A 16,681-nucleotide genomic window follows, 5' to 3' on the forward strand; every position below is an offset into this window, starting at 1 on the left:
CGAATTGTGAGCGAACAGAGTGGATGTTATGCGTAACCGATGGGGTGCGCAGAAGGTGATAATTATACTTGTACCCGTTGGGTTTGAATTCGGGTCCATGGGCCTGCGCGCGCCAGATGAGTCGCGACTTACAACATCAGGTGGGGTGACGTGGTTGGGAATCCTGACGGTTGTTGTGCACGACGACCTCAGGGACTGAACCGGTCTTGGCATGTTAGGGCGCAGTTGCCAAGCTTGAAAGGGGTTGATTAAGACAATGAGAGAACTTTGAACGGAGAAACATTATACGTTTTGAGACATGGCAAAACCACAGAAGGCGATTTAAGAAGGGAGCTCAATCGCCTCGCTGTTATCAGACCGAAGATCACATGAGTGTTTCTTCACGAACAACGTTGGCATGATCCGAGTGTTTAATGTGAAAGAGTGGAATGGAAAGAATGACTTAGACGTACTACGCATGCGCAGCAGGCCCAGAGTAATCGGCTGTGACAAAAGGAAGACATGCGGAGGAGGTGAGGCAGGGTCGTCTGCCGCCACGTGTCCAAACCACAGATAATCCCAAGCCTGAGATTATGAATTTCTTGCCCGAGCTCGATGCCCGGGCTTGTCCAACCACGTATATTTTCGTTGAGCGTCACTTACTTTTTGTTATTACTAACTTTTAAGGTCGCTTGGTCGTCGTCTGTTCCAGTCGCCGCCTCCTTGACGTTTGGCTCCGTGCACTAGTACGTGTAACGTGCCTAACGCGTTGTGATTTCACAACAGAGTTTTAGTACTAAGCACAGCCACAAGGCTTATATCAAAACCTGACTACATCAAAAAAAAATCGGTAGGACTTCCCTGCTAGGTTTTGATCCTTGGACGACGACCATGCATCCCGTCCTCATCACCGACGCCGTTCTACTCGGTGCGCGCGTCGCGTCGCCTGCCGTCGTCCTCCTAGCTACACTTTCCCTCATATCCTCTAAGCGCCTTGATCACCAAATTCAAAGTCCAATAACACCCGTCGTCGTCACATCTCGCATCCCACGGAGAACACTCATTCTCGTTCTTCTCAGTATCAGCGCTTTCACTTTCTTAGCAGATGGTCTCGCATATGTCGTTTCTGCTGTCCTTAACAAAGTTTGGCTTAAAGGCACTGGCATCGAAATTGCAAGTGTTCTGGGTTTGCTAGCGTACGCCGGTTTGGCAGCTCTAGGCGCATGGAAGGACACGAGCGATAACGAGATTTGGAACCGAAGTCGTGTCAAGGTCGCAGTAGCTACCGCTCTCGCACTCGACATCGTCCAGGTCGTCCTCTCCTTGATTGGAATAGGTCCGTCCTTACTCGCTTCCCATCATCATTCCAGTTCATTAACCTTATCAATCAATTAAATTCAGACTTGCATCACATTTGCACATCACCTGTCCGGTCATGTGTACCTAATATTTTGCATGGTGTCTTGCCTCTCGCACGTGTACTTGCACTTCTTCCTCTCCTAGTGGCGCTCTTCTTTCCTCGTGTCATTTATCTTTCTGCTCAATCACATGGCTATGCAGAAGAATCTGATGAGACCGCTCCTCTCATATCACAGCATGTCCCTCATGGGTCGTTGCTGTTGCAACCAGAAGATGCCGACCCTGACGGTCCTAGTACCGCCAAATATGGCACTTTTACATCCAGAAGCGGTCCTACTACCCGATGCGCATCACCAATTCCGGGCGTACGGGAGCCAAACAAGGTTAGTAACGTTGTTAAATAGTGTAGCGCAAACTAACGCTTCAGCAGACAACCCCACGAGAGGTAGCTGTCGATCCCTCGTGGCGTGAACTCTTCACTCGTGTATCTCGCATCGTTCCCCATCTCTGGCCCTCCCGCTATCCGAAGCTGCAATTCATCGCAGTACGTGCCTCCCCTGCATTTTCATCACCCAAACTAATAGTTTCCCAGTTGATCTGTTTCTTCATCCTTATTCTAGGACGCGTTGTAAACGCCTTTCTTCCTCTCGTACTCGGCGCACTCATCAACACATTCGATACACCAGGCGTAACTCCATTCCCTGCATTCGGTTCAAGCCCATGGCCCTACCTAATTACCTACGTCCTACTCCGCTTCCTTGCTTCATCGGGCGGTCTCGCAGCCTTCCGTGACGCACTCTGGGTCCCACTCATGCAATACAGCGATCGTAGCATGTCGATGCTCTCATTCAACCATGTCCTGGCCCTTTCTCTCAGCTGGCATACAAAACGCAAGACTGGCGAGCTGCTCCGTATTCTCGATAGAGGAAGCGCGATAAACCGTGTTGGCGAGCTTATTGGGTTCACTGTGGTTCCTGCACTCGTGGATATATGTGTTGCGCTTGTCGTGTTCGTCATTAGGTTCGAACCTGCGCTGGGCGTTGTGGTTGGCGTCGTGATGGGGAGTTATATCTGGGCGAGCGTCGTGCTTACGAGGTATAGGACTAGGATACGGAGGCAGATGAATGAGCGGGATGTGGTGAGTGTTCAATGCTGCATCGTTTTCTCTATTAAGAGGGTCTAATTTCTATGCATGTTAGAAAACGCGTGGGATCCATACGGATTGTCTCCTTAATTACGAGACTGTCAAGTATTTCGGTGGGGAGGAGTATGAGGCGCAGAGGTATACGGAGGCTATTGGGGAGTACCAGACTTTGGAGAAGAGGGTTGTTCGTGAGTGTTTTTGTCTCATCAATCCGAAAACCACGTCTCGCTTCAAAAACCATCTTTCGTTTTCAAACCAAAACTGTGTTTCATTTCAGTCGCGAACGTAAATACTGATCATACCTATAGTATCTCTCAACCTCCTGAACCTCGTACAAACGCTCATCATCACCACCGGTCTTCTGGTTGGTTCCTTGCTCGTCGCGTCGCGCATCACGAGGGGACAGAATAATACTAGTGATTTTGTGGTGTTCATAACTTATTATGCGCAGGTGGGTACCTGATCTCTTTCATGTCATGCAGAGTTGACGTGTTCTAATCACAAACTACGTCGATGTCATCCACACCAGCTCTATCTCCCTCTGTCGAACCTCGGCGGCGTATACCGCGCAATTAATCAAAGCCTCATTGATACCGAGAAATTGCTTCACCTTCTCAATGAGCCCACTGAAGTGGTTGATGCACCTGATGCTAAGGAATTGGTAGTCTCGAATGGTGAAGTTGAATTTGGTGCGTAACCCTCACTCTACTCCCCACAAATTCATATTAACCCACCACAGATAACGTGTCCTTCTCCTACGACGACCAAACTTCCGCCCTACACAACATATCCTTCAAAGTCCCCCGTGGTGGGCGCGTAGCCCTCGTTGGCGAAAGCGGAGCAGGCAAAAGCACCATCCTACGCCTCCTCTACCGCTTTTACGACCTCCAACCCGGCTCAGGGCGTATTCTCATTGACGGTCAAGACATCCGCACAGTAACGCTCTCAAGCCTGCGTCGCGCAATGGGCGTCGTACCCCAAGACCCCGTGCTCTTCAATGCTAGCATCGGGTATAACATCGCTTATGGGCAACCATCCACCACTCCTCCTGATGAAAGCACCATCATCTCAAGCGCCCAAGCTGCTCAGATGCATGACCGTATCATGAGTTTCCCAGAGGGGTACGAGACGAAAGTGGGGGAGAGGGGCGTGAGGCTGAGCGGGGGTGAGAAGCAGCGGGTGGCGATTGCCAGGACTATGGTGAAGAACCCGAAGGTGTTGCTTTTGGATGAGGCTACGAGTGCGTTGGATAGTGCGACGGAGCGCGGGGTTTTGGAGGGTGCGCTTGGGAGACTTGTGGACGGAAGGAGTTGCTTGAGTATTGCGCATCGGTTGAGTACGATTAAGGGGGCTGATTTGTGAGTCGTTTTTTGGACCTATTTGCTTGGTGCTGATTTGTTTTCTTTCTGAAGGATTATGGTTCTCAAGGACGGGCGGATTGTTGAACAGGGCTCACATAGGGAGCTTCTTGAACTCAATGGCATCTTTGCATCCATGTGGGCAGACCAGATCAGCGCGTCCGAATATCCCAAAGCCCCGGCTGGATACGATGCCGATGACGATGCCCCTGTTGTAGACATACCCGAATCTGAAACACGGAGCACAGCAGTCGAAGTCGAAGAGCCTATAGCTGTCCATGTCGATTCTTCCCAAGTCGTCCCAGCATCCCTGTCAGCCAAACCACATGCACATATATCATTCCCCATCTCCGAAGACCTACCCCAAACGTTCCCGACTACAGTGTCCACGTCTGACTCGCCTTCCGTCCACAGCCATCCAGAGCGTTCAGCCATACCTGGCCATGTACAAAGCGCGAGTGTTACGTTTGACGCGAAAGTGACTACACCTCCGCGCACGAGTTCGCCTGAGCCTAGGAGAGCCCTCTCGACGCATAATATCCAGAGACTTGCTAGGAAGATAAGTCTCAGCGGTAAAGCTCCGAAATTGCCTGGGGTTTTGCGCCGGGAGACGAGCGTGCGAGACGCGAGTCTAGCGAGCAGTGCAAGTGGTGCTGGAACAGCGGGTGGGAGTGCATCTACGCCTCCTACTGGAAGTGCTAGGGAGAGCGTGGATGAGCCGCATGCCGAGCTTGTTGCCAAGAAGGACGAAAAGAAGAAGAAGAGGAAGAGTTTTCTCTAGAGGTTCCTCCTTTCTCTCCGATTTTCATCTCTTTTGATCATTGTATCCTTTTCTTTCTCATTCCTGTCCCTTTTCATGACATGTTTTTAACCACTTTACTTTGACGACTCCTGCTACGACACATCATCATCTTTTCCTGATCATTGACATGCATTTTGCAATAACATGTGACTTGTGACTTTTCGATAGGCAAACCTGTTGTGGTGCCGTATTGATCTCACTTGGTCGAATGCCTGCTTTAAATTTGGTAGTCAAACATGCTTAAGATTTACATTGTTACTCTGGTCCGAGATCTTGGTTCTGTCGTGGGCGTGCGTTTTGTACACTTTGTATTTATGATTTGCTATTCGCGAACATTATAGGTATATAGTAAATTATATGTAGCTGTAAATAGTGACAATGGGGATATTGATGCAGTAACATCGTACCAACTACGTATGAGGTGAAGTATAATAAAACAACGCACATAGTGTATTGCGCAAGCGAGCTCGACAAGTTTCAGAGAGTCAAAGACCCATTGAGCAGAGTGAGGAAACTTCTCAAAGTTTGAATCGGCGATCAGCAAGATTGACTTCATAGGTATGCTGCAATGTGCAGGTTTCTGCACCTGACGACGTCTATGCGACGTCACGTCCCATAATCAAGTTGATAATGGAGCTTTTCCGACCCCAGTCTCCCCGAAAAGCAACACATTCAAAGGGCCAGCAAGTAACTTGACCGCGCGGAAGTATCAGTACACGTAAAAACAATGCACCAGTAGACGCTCACTAGTGATGTGACTGTAGATAAGGAATGGTATGTTAGAGAACTAGAGGGATTGGTATTGCATGACAGGAAAACGGTTTGCAAGGAAGACTGGTCGATAGACATTTAAGAGTTACTTCAACCACAAGCTGGCGAGTCCATACCTGCTCTGCGACCGAGCATGCACTTTGATGGCCTTCCTGTACCCCTCCAACAAGGATATCCTGTAAGAGTCAGAAAATCTATTCCTACGTGACGAGAGACAAGTCATGAGCTTACGTCTTGTTTCAAAGCCTTTAGTCTGTCCGCTATGAAGGTCATAGCCACGAAGGCACATAGACGAGCAGGTGGATCCATTGACAAACACTGCTCGATATGATTCCAGAAGGCGTTCGTGACGTCAGACATCGCCCCGGATACATCAGGACGCGGGATAGCCTCTCCATTTTGGATTTTTTGAAGGACTTGAAATTCGTCGATGTCATGCCAAGGAACAGTCAGAGTCAACAACTGGGATGAATGATACATTGGATGTGGATTTTGTAGATTGAGTCGCTTACACTTACATGGTACATGACACAACCAAAGGAATAGATGTCGTTCTACGTGGTCGGTTTGATATCGGAAGGGCGATCATGTAGCGTAAGCAACTCAGGCGCAGTCCACCTGATTGCACCAGGCCGAACAGTTGATCCTTCAATTTCGCACTTTCTCAAACGATTGCAGAGGACACTCGACAAGCTGAAGTCCGTTAGGCAAGCCTTGTATTCTCCTTCCTTGAGATCTACCAAAACGTTAGACTGCATTGTTCAGGGAGTGCAATTGATTATAAGGAGGATGAGCTCACACTCGTAATGTCACCGTGAACAACGGGAAAAGAGTGAACTGACGGCAATTTTATTAGTCGAAACAAGAAGACTGAATAGAATACAAACGATAGTAGAGCCCAGATGCTATGCCGTGAAGCTCATGGATGAGAATAATTCATTTTAGGTTCATTGCAGCTAAACAGGTTTGTTTAACTTGAAGTTACCAGCTTGAACTTGGACTTGATGGTTAATGTAGCACCCTGTTCTGTGATTAGATGGGCTAGCGTGCCGTCCGGAAACCACTGGAAGACAAGGGCTGTGGTTGGCCCGAAGTCCTCTGTCGTTCCGTAAAGTTTGACGATATTATCGTGGACGAGGTGTGCCCATGTCGTCGAAACCCCTAGCAAATCAACATGAAATAGTGTTCAGAACAGAAGACATAGACCCTTACTCTTAAGTCCTGCTCCGAGGAATGATCAATGTGATGCCTAAAGGATTTTACTGCGACCTGTAGTGCGATTATGGACAGGCTGATCAGCAAGTGACGCCAGCGCTGCCCATTGGCCAGACTTCTTGACAACGCCCGATGGTTGTCTCCATTCACATTTGTAAACGTTTGCGAATGCACCACTGGCGACGTAGTCCTTTATTGTACCAAAGATCTGAGTTGTATACCAATAAACCATGTCAAATGACCCGCTGTTTATTTATGGTTTTCCGTGCTTCAACGTCTCAGATAAGTCAAGTCACTATTGGGATCACCACAAGGTAATCGATGAAGGGTCAAAGCATACAGCTGATATGGGAGGGGACTCACTCTTCAGGTATGGGTTCCGCCATGCAGGCAGGGCTACTTTGCAAGAGGAGCTTGCCAAGAAGTCAAGACACTATGTACACTCGCGACAAAATTCAACTGTCAAGGGCGCTCGTGGGATTTATAAGAAGGTACGCTTAGCAGTCATGCTGCAGACCATGTTGCACCTGTGAATGACATTCATTGATTGGACTGGGTACTAGGCGTCAATAACAAAAAGGACATAGCAGAAATAGACAAACGATAATGGAGGCCAGCAGCAACACCCTTGGCCTAGGCTGGATCGATAGTTCGGCCAGCCTTCCAGGCCATTTCCGAAGCAGGTCGTGGACGCAAGGGTAACACGTGCTGTTACGATGTGCAGTTTTGAATTCTGAACTGTCCAGGAAATAAAGGTTGATTCCTTTTCACAACGTTGCTTACACGTTGCAACTGGCAAAGCTGGGTTCTGGGTTCGACAAAAAAGGTAGTTAATATCCAACCTCATGTTTGGTTTGCAGGTCGTAGCCTTCATCGTGTACCGTGTCGTGCCTGCAGTGGCATAAGTATCAGAACCCATCGAATTATCGCTCTCGTCCAAAATCATCCACCCAGCCAGAAGCAACAAATTCGCTATAATCGTGAGCTCACCCTTGTACCCCCTTTTGCTATAAGCCCAGTACTGAAGAACCGCCGTGCTAGGTCCATTGCCAAATGTCCGCCAAAAACATTGTTATTTTTGGAGAGAGCGGCGTCGGGAAAAGCTCCGTCATCAATCTCCTCGCAGAGCGCCAGGTCGCTAAGACCTCTCCGGACACCAAACATTGTACATTGCGCTATGAAGCGTATGATGTCACCATTAAAGACGAGCTGTATCGCATCTACGATACTGCCGGGGTCGACGGCAATCGCATGAAACCTAGCGGATTTCTCGACGCAGTCACCAATGCTGACAAGTTGATGAGGGAGCTGAGGGATAATGGAGGAGTCCATCTGCTCTTGTACTGCATCAAGGCAGGCAGGATACCACCAACGTTCGTCACAAACTACAGGCTATTCTATGAATTTTTCTTCGAGGAGAAGATACCAGTTGTACTCATCGTTACTCACCTGGAAAGGGAGGAACCCATGGACGATTGGTACACGCGGAACAAGGGATCATTCGACCACCATGCAGTCAAGTGTGTCGATCATGCTTGTATCACTGCAGCGACCAACCTGGATCAAAGATACAAGCAGAAGTATGAAGCATCCAAAGTAGAAGTAAGGGAACTGATCACACGGCATGAGGATACGGTGGTGGACTGGAACGGAGGAGATGGGTGGCTTGCCAGGTTCATCGGAAAGTTGAAAGACCTCTTAACGGGACGTCCAAGCAAGTCGGACGTTTTTGGGGTCCTCACGAAGCGCTGCGGGATGGATGATAACCTAGCGAAAGAAGTGATCCAAAAACTTAATAGATGACAGAATTTCCACTATGTTTACTGGTTACGATAGCTGGACAGAGTAGCTGTTTCATTATGACCATGTAATTTGACTGGTAGGTGGGACTAAAATATTCGGTTCTGCTATCTTCCTACGACATGAGACATGGAAAGTCAACGTGGAGCACACTCACCTACAATAGTTCCTGTGCGTGCTGCCCAGCTACAACTCGCTGACTACCACATGCTTGCAATTCTGCACGCGATTTTGTAAGGTGGCGTGTTTGATGAATACCCTGCACACGTATTCAAGTTACGCCCCCGCCCGTAGCAGCACGGCTATCGCGTGCCAAAGTGCTAAACCAGGGCGCGGAAAAGTCGTGTCAGAAAGCTTCTGCATTATATAAGGGTACAAGACGTCACAGCCCTGACAGATAGCTAAGTCAATTCGAACTGTCCAAAGGAACAACTCGCTTCACCTTGACCACTTCCCAAAAACCGCCAGCTACCCATTACAACATCACGATGGCGAAGAAAAAAACTCCCATTCCCGCTAAAAACATAGTTATATTCGGCGCAATGGGCGCTGGAAAGAGTTCCCTCATAAACCTCATTGCAGACCAGGACATAGCTAAAACTGGCTCCAACCTCAAGCGTTGCACCCTCACATGGACCAAATATGTGTTACCAAAGCTCTTTGATGATGAGATGCAATGCAACATCTTCGACACGATGGGAATCGAGAACCCAGAACTCGAGCCAGAGGAGTACCACCGGTCCATCAAGAATGCCAGCGGCCTTCTCCGCAAGCTTGATGCATACGGCGGCACCAATCTGTTGATATATTGCGTTGAAAAAGGCCGTGATAGTAGCGCATTGCGGAGCAACTACCAGTTATTCCACGAAGTGTTATATCAGCGTCGAGTCCCCGTAGTCATGGTGGTGACGTGCCTCGAGGACGAGCCAGTCATGGAGGAATGGTGGACGCGGAATTGTGCATCATTAGAGGCATCCCAGATCGTCGTGGGGGGACATGCATGCGTAACGACCCTGAAGAATGAGGCTGTGAAGTACAAGGCATCGAGAGAAGCCGTGCGTGAGCTGATCCGGGAGTATGCAGCCGACACGCCAGTGTTAGGGGGATGGAAGCATGGATCGATAGGCCGCTCGTTCATGCGATATTTTGGGTATTCTGATACGGAGGATAAGAAGATGCAGGCTAAACTACAGAGGGACCTCGAGGGTCAATGTGGCATGAAGACACAATTGGCTTCGAAGGTCGCAAAAACATTCACGTACACGTCACGGTAGCATAACGGACTTGCTGCTGTGACGAGGATTGATCGCTATGCACATCACATACTTTGCAGTAGCTTTAGTGAGTACGACAAGTATGCAGGTATCGAGAAAAATTCATGTTGCGTAACGCTTATGTGGTCACGTGACCATCGGAGCATTTGCTATACTTATAAAATTCAGACCTCCAGCCGACGGTCAAACATAATTGAGACCCAAGTCTTCGGCTATAATCATCGCAGCCCGCTCTCCAATCAAAAGTGCCGTCGAATACGTGTTCTGTGTATGTCATTAGATCGCACATCAACAATTCCCTGTCGAGTACTCACCGTGCCAACGTTCAATGGCGAAATGGACATATCTGCAACTTTGAGGTTTGACACACCATATACATTTAGTCGAGCATCGACGACTCCACGATCTGCCTCCGGTTTCATGGCACAAGTCCCAAGCTACAAATACAAAGATTAGACGTAACATCATGGAAGGTTCAGCCGCACACACCGAGTGCCATGTTGTTTGCACTGAGATTCGATTCGGTCATTCATCGTGACAAAGGAGATGACAAGTCAGCACTTACTGATGTCGCGATGGAATCGATCGATTGCCTCGTCATCTTCGGCAGTGTAGACGATGTCAGGCGCGTTCAAGTCCACTGGCCCCAAAGCTTCTTTGCACGCTGCAGCGCTTCCCTCTGGGAAATCAGGATGGCCAGCAGCGACTTCACCTCGGTAGGAAGCCATGCGACGAAAGATTTCGCGCGTCTTTTTGTACGCGAAGTTAATAGGAACAATATCCGATGGACTAGGAGTGTTGTAGTCATGCAAAGTGCCCTAAAATGAAATGCATCCACTCACTCGTCTAGGAAGCCTGTAGTAAAGTCCATTCCTTCTTTGCCGTCCTCTGTCACGGTGATATGAACGCTCCCGATAGATACGGGGTAGAGCTATTCAATATATTCAGTAAAAACACAACGAGGCAGACGAAGAGTAGTACTGTATAATAACCGGCACCCATGTAGTTGCGAGGAGGAAGAACAAGCGGCCTCGAGAGCGGTGGAACATATCTGGCTATCATAAGCATTCCTACATCATCAAAACTTAGCAATATGCACACACCCCGCAAAAGCAGCAAATATTGCAACAGCCTTGTCTGGGCGGTCTTGGAAGAACTCCTTCCAGCGTGGTAGAAAGGCTGGATCCATGACTTTCAATTCTTCGTCATCAGGACGCCACTTGATTTTCGAATCAAGGCCACTGAAATTCCAATCAGCACGATACCAGCAGTGATAATGATAAATTGCACCGACTTGTGTGCAATCAACGACTTGCCGGTGCTGTTCCATTGTGCAAGGTGTTCTACATTTTGGTAGTTGTAAAGTGCGGCAATCGTGGGGGAGAACGTGCTTACCCTGTAGGATACTCTCCCCACGCCAGACGGGGTCCATGGTAACAGCCTCGTCAGGAGCCAAGTATGGAACAAAGACGAGATTGTGATCTGAGGGTCCTAAGTCAAGCTTTTGAAATGAATTAGAAGCGCACCTTGATAATTTTCTCCGACGCCAGGTAAATCCACCAGTTGCTCGACACCGCACCGCTTGAGGATCGATTCAGCACCAATCCCAGACCTTTCCAGAATCGTCGGGGAACCGAAAGCCCCAGCAGATACAACGACGAGTTTTGATGCTCTCACAATAGTCGACGACTGATCCGCGTCTGGGCAAGACACTGGGTCGCTGATGAACTCAACCCCCACAGCACGCTTGTCCCTTTCATTGGAAAAGGCCATCAAACGTTTACTGGAGCTGCGATCTCAGAGATCTACTCACTCGAAGATGATACGCTTCACGCGCTTTCCATCCCAGACATGTAAATTCGGGTTGTGAACTTGGTTGTAGACATAGTTGTGAGCTGCATCAGAACGCCTTCCAGTTATCCCGTCGATGTACCTTTTGTGCATGAGCCAAAAATGCGCAACCGCCTACGAGTGCAGGAACTCACTTGCGCCATGGCTGAGACAGATCTGATTAATGGTCACAATTGAGAACGAAAAATGATAGCGTACACTGTATGTATTGCATGTTTCTAAATCATTGGTGTCGTCGGCATACTGCCTCTTGTGATAGGTCGTGCCAACCTGGATGAATTCGTCCGCGATCTCCAGTTTACACCCACCAGATGACACTTTGATGGGGCCATCATATCCGTGAGTTGGAAGATTAGGGTGCACTTGATATGTCTCCAGCTAGAACGTGAATGTATAAGTAGTTCGAACAAATATCCTGAAAATAAATTTGAGACCTTCTTCATGAGGGGAATCAATTTCTCCGATTCCCAACCACTGACTCCCCAATCATCATAGTCCGAAGCAGGTGCACGGGTGTATACCATAACTATCTCATTATCAGAGTCCTGTTCATGGTTGTATTTATGCTACGCACAATTCACACATGAGCTTCCACCGACGCAACGACCGCAAGGAACGATCGGTGCACGACCGTTAAGACGAGGAGACGGATTTCCGATGTTGAATGTGACGGTAGTGCTCGTCGGTGCTTGGTTGAGGGGATATTGGTAGGGTTGGACATGAATAGGTTTATCGAGGGTGTGTTGACCAGCTTCTAGAATCAAGATTCTGAGCGAGGGATCGCATGCAGCTAAGCGACCTGCGACGACACAGGCTGTAGTGCCACCTGCGCAGAATGATGTGTGAAGATGGAAAACTACTGCAAGATGATATTTGTTTACCTCCGGCCAAAATGATATCGAATTCTGACGGGATTGGATGTGACATAAGATATCTGGAGGGTTACTTTCAGGCTGCCCCTTGCTGTTTTCATCTTATAACCTTTAGTCTGTCATCGGTATTAGTTAGTACACGACGGCGTGCATGATGGGGGGGGACATGTGACACGTCACAAATCACGCGATCAAAACTGAATGGCAATAATGACTCGAACTGCACTAAGCCACGTCTGAACAAGTTAATACGGCCCGGGCAGCCTTGCGTGGCGTGCCTACTACGTGTACATCAAAATTAAAGTCTGTTTCTATTGTTCGCCACTGAAGTGACTCCCACGTAATTAGAGGTGGATGAATAATTGCTTAGCGGGTGTTTATCGTGGGTACTAGGCACCTCGGCAACGTCCCAGTATGCTAGCCGACAACGTTCGGCAAGTCCCGTAAACCTTCGTGCTCGCTGTCTGCTACAGCGAGCTCGCATTTCAGGTGCTCCCTTGACTGTTTCGCGTCGAATATTTTGCGAATGAACATACATCAATATAGGTATATTTTAAGCGAGGAAAGCAACAGTGACACTCCTATGCACATGTAGACCGCTGGACCCCTCCTCATCACTTAGTGGATCGAGATCGACCGTCATCCCCACTAGCATCTGATCGGAAAATTAAAATCAAGTGACCGCTCTGTATGTAGGTATTTTTTTGGCGTAGCGTTATGCGAATGGCTGTAATTTTTTCTATCGCATTTTGATATAAACACATGGATCGAACCTGCGGTCCTAGTAGGGAGAGTTGCCATGCTTGCACTGTACTATAGTATGTGCATAGTCATCGATGAAGACCATGGTTTTCTTTCATCCTACAGTTTCAGTCTGACTACAACATTCTTTACGGTAGTTCTCGTCTGTATCTACACAACTAGTATGGACATCTTCATTGAACTATATAATCTTGCATAGTCGGTGGCTTGGAAAACACAGTTTCATGGATTGGAAAAACGTATCCTACACAAACCTCCAGGAGCTCGTAAATACATACACATATCAAATGTAATGAATACCCAAGTCTTCGGCAATGATCATCGCAGCCCGCTCTCCAATGAGAAGTGCCGTAGAATATGTATTCTGTGTGTATCATTAGATCCCACATCAACAATTCCTTGTTCAGGACCCACCGTGCCAACATTCAACGGCGAGATGGACAGATCTGCAACTTTCAGGTTTGACACCCCGTATACATTTAGCCGAGCGTCGACGACTCCTTGATCTGCCCGTGGTTTCATGGCGCAAGTCCCAAGCTACAAATACAAAGATCAGATATAAAATCATACATCTTCAGCGGCACACACCGAGTGCCATGTTGTTTGCACTAGTATTCGATTCGGTCATTTATCATGACAAAGGAGATGGCAATTCAGTACTTGCCGATGTCGCGGTGGAATCGATCAATTGCCTCGTCATCTTCAGCAGTGTAAACGATGTCAGGCGCGTTCAAGTCCACTGGCCCCGAAGCTTCTCCGCAAGCTGCAGCGCTTCCCTCGGGGAAATCAGGATGGCCAGCAGTGACCTCACCTCGATAGGAGGCCATGCGTCGAAAAAGTTCGCGCATCTTTTTGTACGCAAAGTTAAGAGGTACAATATCCGACGGACTGTGTCGAGTGTCTCAGTCACGCAAAGTGCCCTACAATGAAATACACCCACTCACTCGTCTAGGAAGCCTGTATTAAAGTCCATTCCTTCTTTGCCGTCCTCTGTCACGTCGATATGAACACTTCCAATGGACACGGGGTAAAGCTATGAAGAGATTAAATCACACCCATGAGGTAAACAGAGGGCATTACTGTACAATAACCGGTAGTCATGTAGTTGCGAGGAGGAGGAACAAGCGGCCTCGAGAGCGGTTGAACATATCTGGCTGTCATAAGCATTCATATATAATCAGAGCGAGGAATTGCGTACGCACCCTGCAAAAGCAGAAAATATCGCAACAGCCTTGTCTGGGCGGTCCTGGAAGAACTCCTTCCAGCGTGGTAGAAAGGCTGGATCCATGGCTTTCAACTCCTCGTCATCAGGACGCCACTTTATTTTTGAATCAAGACCACTGAGATTCAAATCAGGATCATATAAACAGTGATAATGATAACTTGCACCGACTTTTGTGCAATCAACGACTTGCCGGTGCTGTTCCACTGCGCAAGGCTTTCTACATCGGTAGTTATAAAGTGCTGCAATCGTGGGCAGAACATGCTTACCCTGTAGGATACTCTCCCCACGCCAGAGGGCGTCCATAGTAACAGCCCCGTCAGCAGCCAAGTATGGAGCAAAGACGAGATTATGATCTGACTGTCCTAAGCCAAGCTTTTTGAAATAAACTAAAAGCGCACCTTGATAATTTTCGCCAACACCAGGTAAATCCACCAGTTGCTCGACACCGCACCGCTTGAGGATCGATTCAGCACCAATCCCAGACCTCTCCAGAATCGTCGGGGAACCGAACGCCCCAGCAGATACAACGATGAGTTTTGATGCTCTCACAATAGTCGATGACTGATCAGCGTCTGGGCAAGACACTGGGTCGCTGGTAAACTCAACACCTACAGCACGCTTGTCCCTTTCATTTGAAAAAAAAAAACTGTCAATAGTTTGCTGCGGCTGCGATCTCAAATAGCTACTTACTCGAAGATGACACACTTCACGCGTTTTCCGTCCCAGACGTGTAAATTCGGGTTGTGAGCTTGGTTGTAGACATAGTTGTGAGCCGCGTCCGAACGCCTTCCGGTTGTCCCGTCAATGTACCTTTTATATACATGAATTGAAAATTCACATTTGTCTACGAGTGCAGGAACTCACTTGCGCCATGGCTGAGATAAATCTGGTTAATGGTCGCGATTGAGAAAGAGAAATGATAGCGTACACTGTATGTATTGCATGTTTCTAAATCGTTGGTGTCGTCGGCATACTGCCTCTTGTGATAGGTCGTGCCAACCTGGATGAATTCGTCCGCGATACCCATTTTACACCCACCAGCTGACACTTTGATGGGTCCATCATATCCGTGAGTTGGACGATCAGGCTGCACCTGATATGTTTCTAGCTATAACGTGAACATATAAGCAATTTGAATAAAAATCCTGACAACGAATTGGAGACCTTCTTCATGAGGGGAATCAAATTCTCAGATTCCCAACCATCGGCTCCCCAATCATCATAGTCCGAAGCAGGTGCACGGGTGTATGCCATAACTGTCTCATTATCAGGGTCTTCTTCATCTTTGCAAGTATGCTACGCACAATTCACACATGAGCCTCCGCCGACGCAACGACCACAAGGAACGATCGGGGCACGGCCGTTGAGACGAGGAGACGGATTTCCGATGTTAAATGTGACTGTGGTGCTCGTCGGTGCATGGTTGAGGGGATATTGATAGGGTTGGACGTGAATAGGTTTATTGAGGGTGTGTTGACCGGCTTCTAGAATCAAGATCCTGAGCGAGGGATCGCATAAAGCTAAGCGACCTGCGACAACACAAGCTGTAGCACCACCTATACAAAATAATGTGTGAAGAGCGAAAACTAGTAAGAGATGATATGTGATTACCTCCAGCAAAAACGATATCGAATTCTGACAGGATTGGATGAGACATCAAGATGAAGGCTCACTTTCAAGTTCAGGCCTCCCCTTGCAGCCATCTTATAACCTCCACTGAAGTGAAGCCTATCTTGGCGCTCGTCGGGGACTTGCGATACATCACAAATCGCTAGGTAAAGCCCGAGAGTCTAGATTATGATGAATTGATTATGAATGGTGATAATGACACTACCAGGCCACGTAAAGAGATACGGGGTGCGTCCATGTGTGATAGGTGCTCGATTCTAAAATGATGGTGTCGTTTGCAAGTCGTAAGGGGGTCAAACACGCGCTAAGGGGTGGTTGAACTATGGGTGTATCTTAGTAAAACTCTATGGGGTCAGTTTTGCTAACCCAGAAAGCCTATACTGTTGATGTACGTACCTAGGTTCGGCCCCACATGAATGGGCCTAGAGAGTTGGAGACTAAGGTGTCGCAAACACTCAGTATCACCGTGACATGTGAGCCCATCATGATGTCGAAGCGTCGAAGGCGGATTGGGACCTTCTCTGCGATCATTTGAAATTCATTGCAATTGCAACCGCTTTCGCATATTTCCGCTTGCTGTTCAGTATTTCTGGAAGCTGTGCCATGGATAACCGCGGTCCGCGGGATTGCTTATCTTTGG

The 16,681-nt window shown here is 48.2% G+C and overlaps 7 protein-coding genes across 7 annotated transcripts; 3 read left to right on the top strand and 4 right to left on the bottom strand.

The window, feature by feature from the left end:
- Window positions 1–870: 870 nt before the first annotated feature.
- EDB93DRAFT_1248550 (uncharacterized protein) lies at window positions 871–4,621 on the top strand (the record flags this gene model as incomplete). Its single annotated transcript, XM_041452731.1, has 9 exons — window positions 871–1,315; window positions 1,381–1,721; window positions 1,769–1,882; window positions 1,931–2,476; window positions 2,538–2,670; window positions 2,791–2,933; window positions 3,012–3,171; window positions 3,222–3,840; window positions 3,895–4,621. The coding sequence occupies 9 exons, from the start codon at window positions 871–873 to the stop codon at window positions 4,619–4,621; spliced, it is 3,228 nt and encodes a 1,075-aa protein (XP_041309503.1).
- A 549-nt stretch (window positions 4,622–5,170) lies between these two features.
- EDB93DRAFT_1133962 (uncharacterized protein) lies at window positions 5,171–6,000 on the bottom strand. The gene is made up of 5 exons (XM_041449055.1): window positions 5,932–6,000; window positions 5,645–5,875; window positions 5,530–5,589; window positions 5,390–5,476; window positions 5,171–5,333 (listed from the first exon to the last, which is right to left on the bottom strand). The coding sequence occupies exons 1-5, from the start codon at window positions 5,938–5,940 to the stop codon at window positions 5,262–5,264; spliced, it is 459 nt and encodes a 152-aa protein (XP_041309504.1). The 5' UTR covers window positions 5,941–6,000; the 3' UTR covers window positions 5,171–5,261.
- EDB93DRAFT_1133966 (uncharacterized protein) lies at window positions 5,818–6,745 on the bottom strand (the record flags this gene model as incomplete). The annotated part of the gene is made up of 5 exons (XM_041449056.1): window positions 5,818–5,875; window positions 5,932–6,149; window positions 6,213–6,250; window positions 6,389–6,574; window positions 6,607–6,745. Coding segments are annotated over 4 exons (396 nt in total), but the record flags the coding sequence as incomplete, so codon positions are not given.
- An 845-nt stretch (window positions 6,746–7,590) lies between these two features.
- On the top strand, window positions 7,591–8,510 carry EDB93DRAFT_1133971 (P-loop containing nucleoside triphosphate hydrolase protein). Its single transcript, XM_041449057.1, has 2 exons — window positions 7,591–7,608; window positions 7,670–8,510. The coding sequence occupies exon 2, from the start codon at window positions 7,682–7,684 to the stop codon at window positions 8,429–8,431; it is 750 nt and encodes a 249-aa protein (XP_041309506.1). The 5' UTR covers window positions 7,591–7,608; window positions 7,670–7,681; the 3' UTR covers window positions 8,432–8,510.
- A 52-nt stretch (window positions 8,511–8,562) lies between these two features.
- EDB93DRAFT_208038 (uncharacterized protein) lies at window positions 8,563–9,990 on the top strand. The gene has a single exon (XM_041455701.1). It carries the CDS (start codon window positions 8,917–8,919, stop codon window positions 9,700–9,702), a length of 786 nt encoding a protein of 261 aa, XP_041309507.1. The 5' UTR covers window positions 8,563–8,916; the 3' UTR covers window positions 9,703–9,990.
- On the bottom strand, window positions 9,797–12,480 carry EDB93DRAFT_1270365 (GMC oxidoreductase-domain-containing protein; the record flags this gene model as incomplete). Its single annotated transcript, XM_041454314.1, has 16 exons — window positions 9,797–9,966; window positions 10,017–10,139; window positions 10,192–10,211; window positions 10,268–10,491; window positions 10,545–10,633; window positions 10,684–10,753; window positions 10,806–10,943; window positions 10,997–11,045; window positions 11,098–11,184; window positions 11,229–11,455; window positions 11,516–11,635; window positions 11,688–11,698; window positions 11,752–11,931; window positions 11,988–12,079; window positions 12,128–12,379; window positions 12,435–12,480. 16 exons carry the CDS (start codon window positions 12,478–12,480, stop codon window positions 9,886–9,888), a joined length of 1,809 nt encoding a protein of 602 aa, XP_041309508.1. The 3' UTR covers window positions 9,797–9,885.
- Window positions 12,481–13,428: 948 nt separating this feature from the next.
- EDB93DRAFT_207430 (GMC oxidoreductase-domain-containing protein) lies at window positions 13,429–16,155 on the bottom strand. Its single transcript, XM_041455700.1, has 16 exons — window positions 16,024–16,155; window positions 15,717–15,968; window positions 15,577–15,668; window positions 15,341–15,520; window positions 15,277–15,287; window positions 15,103–15,222; window positions 14,811–15,037; window positions 14,679–14,765; window positions 14,581–14,629; window positions 14,390–14,527; window positions 14,268–14,337; window positions 14,132–14,220; window positions 13,852–14,075; window positions 13,776–13,795; window positions 13,602–13,724; window positions 13,429–13,551 (listed from the first exon to the last, which is right to left on the bottom strand). The coding sequence occupies exons 1-16, from the start codon at window positions 16,067–16,069 to the stop codon at window positions 13,471–13,473; spliced, it is 1,809 nt and encodes a 602-aa protein (XP_041309509.1). The 5' UTR covers window positions 16,070–16,155; the 3' UTR covers window positions 13,429–13,470.
- Window positions 16,156–16,681: the final 526 nt, after the last annotated feature.

The sequence above is a fragment of the Suillus bovinus genome (genome assembly GCF_016758785.1).
Source record: "Suillus bovinus strain UH-Sbo-P2 chromosome Unknown EDB93scaffold_15, whole genome shotgun sequence".
Lineage (NCBI taxonomy): Eukaryota > Fungi > Basidiomycota > Agaricomycetes > Boletales > Suillaceae > Suillus > Suillus bovinus.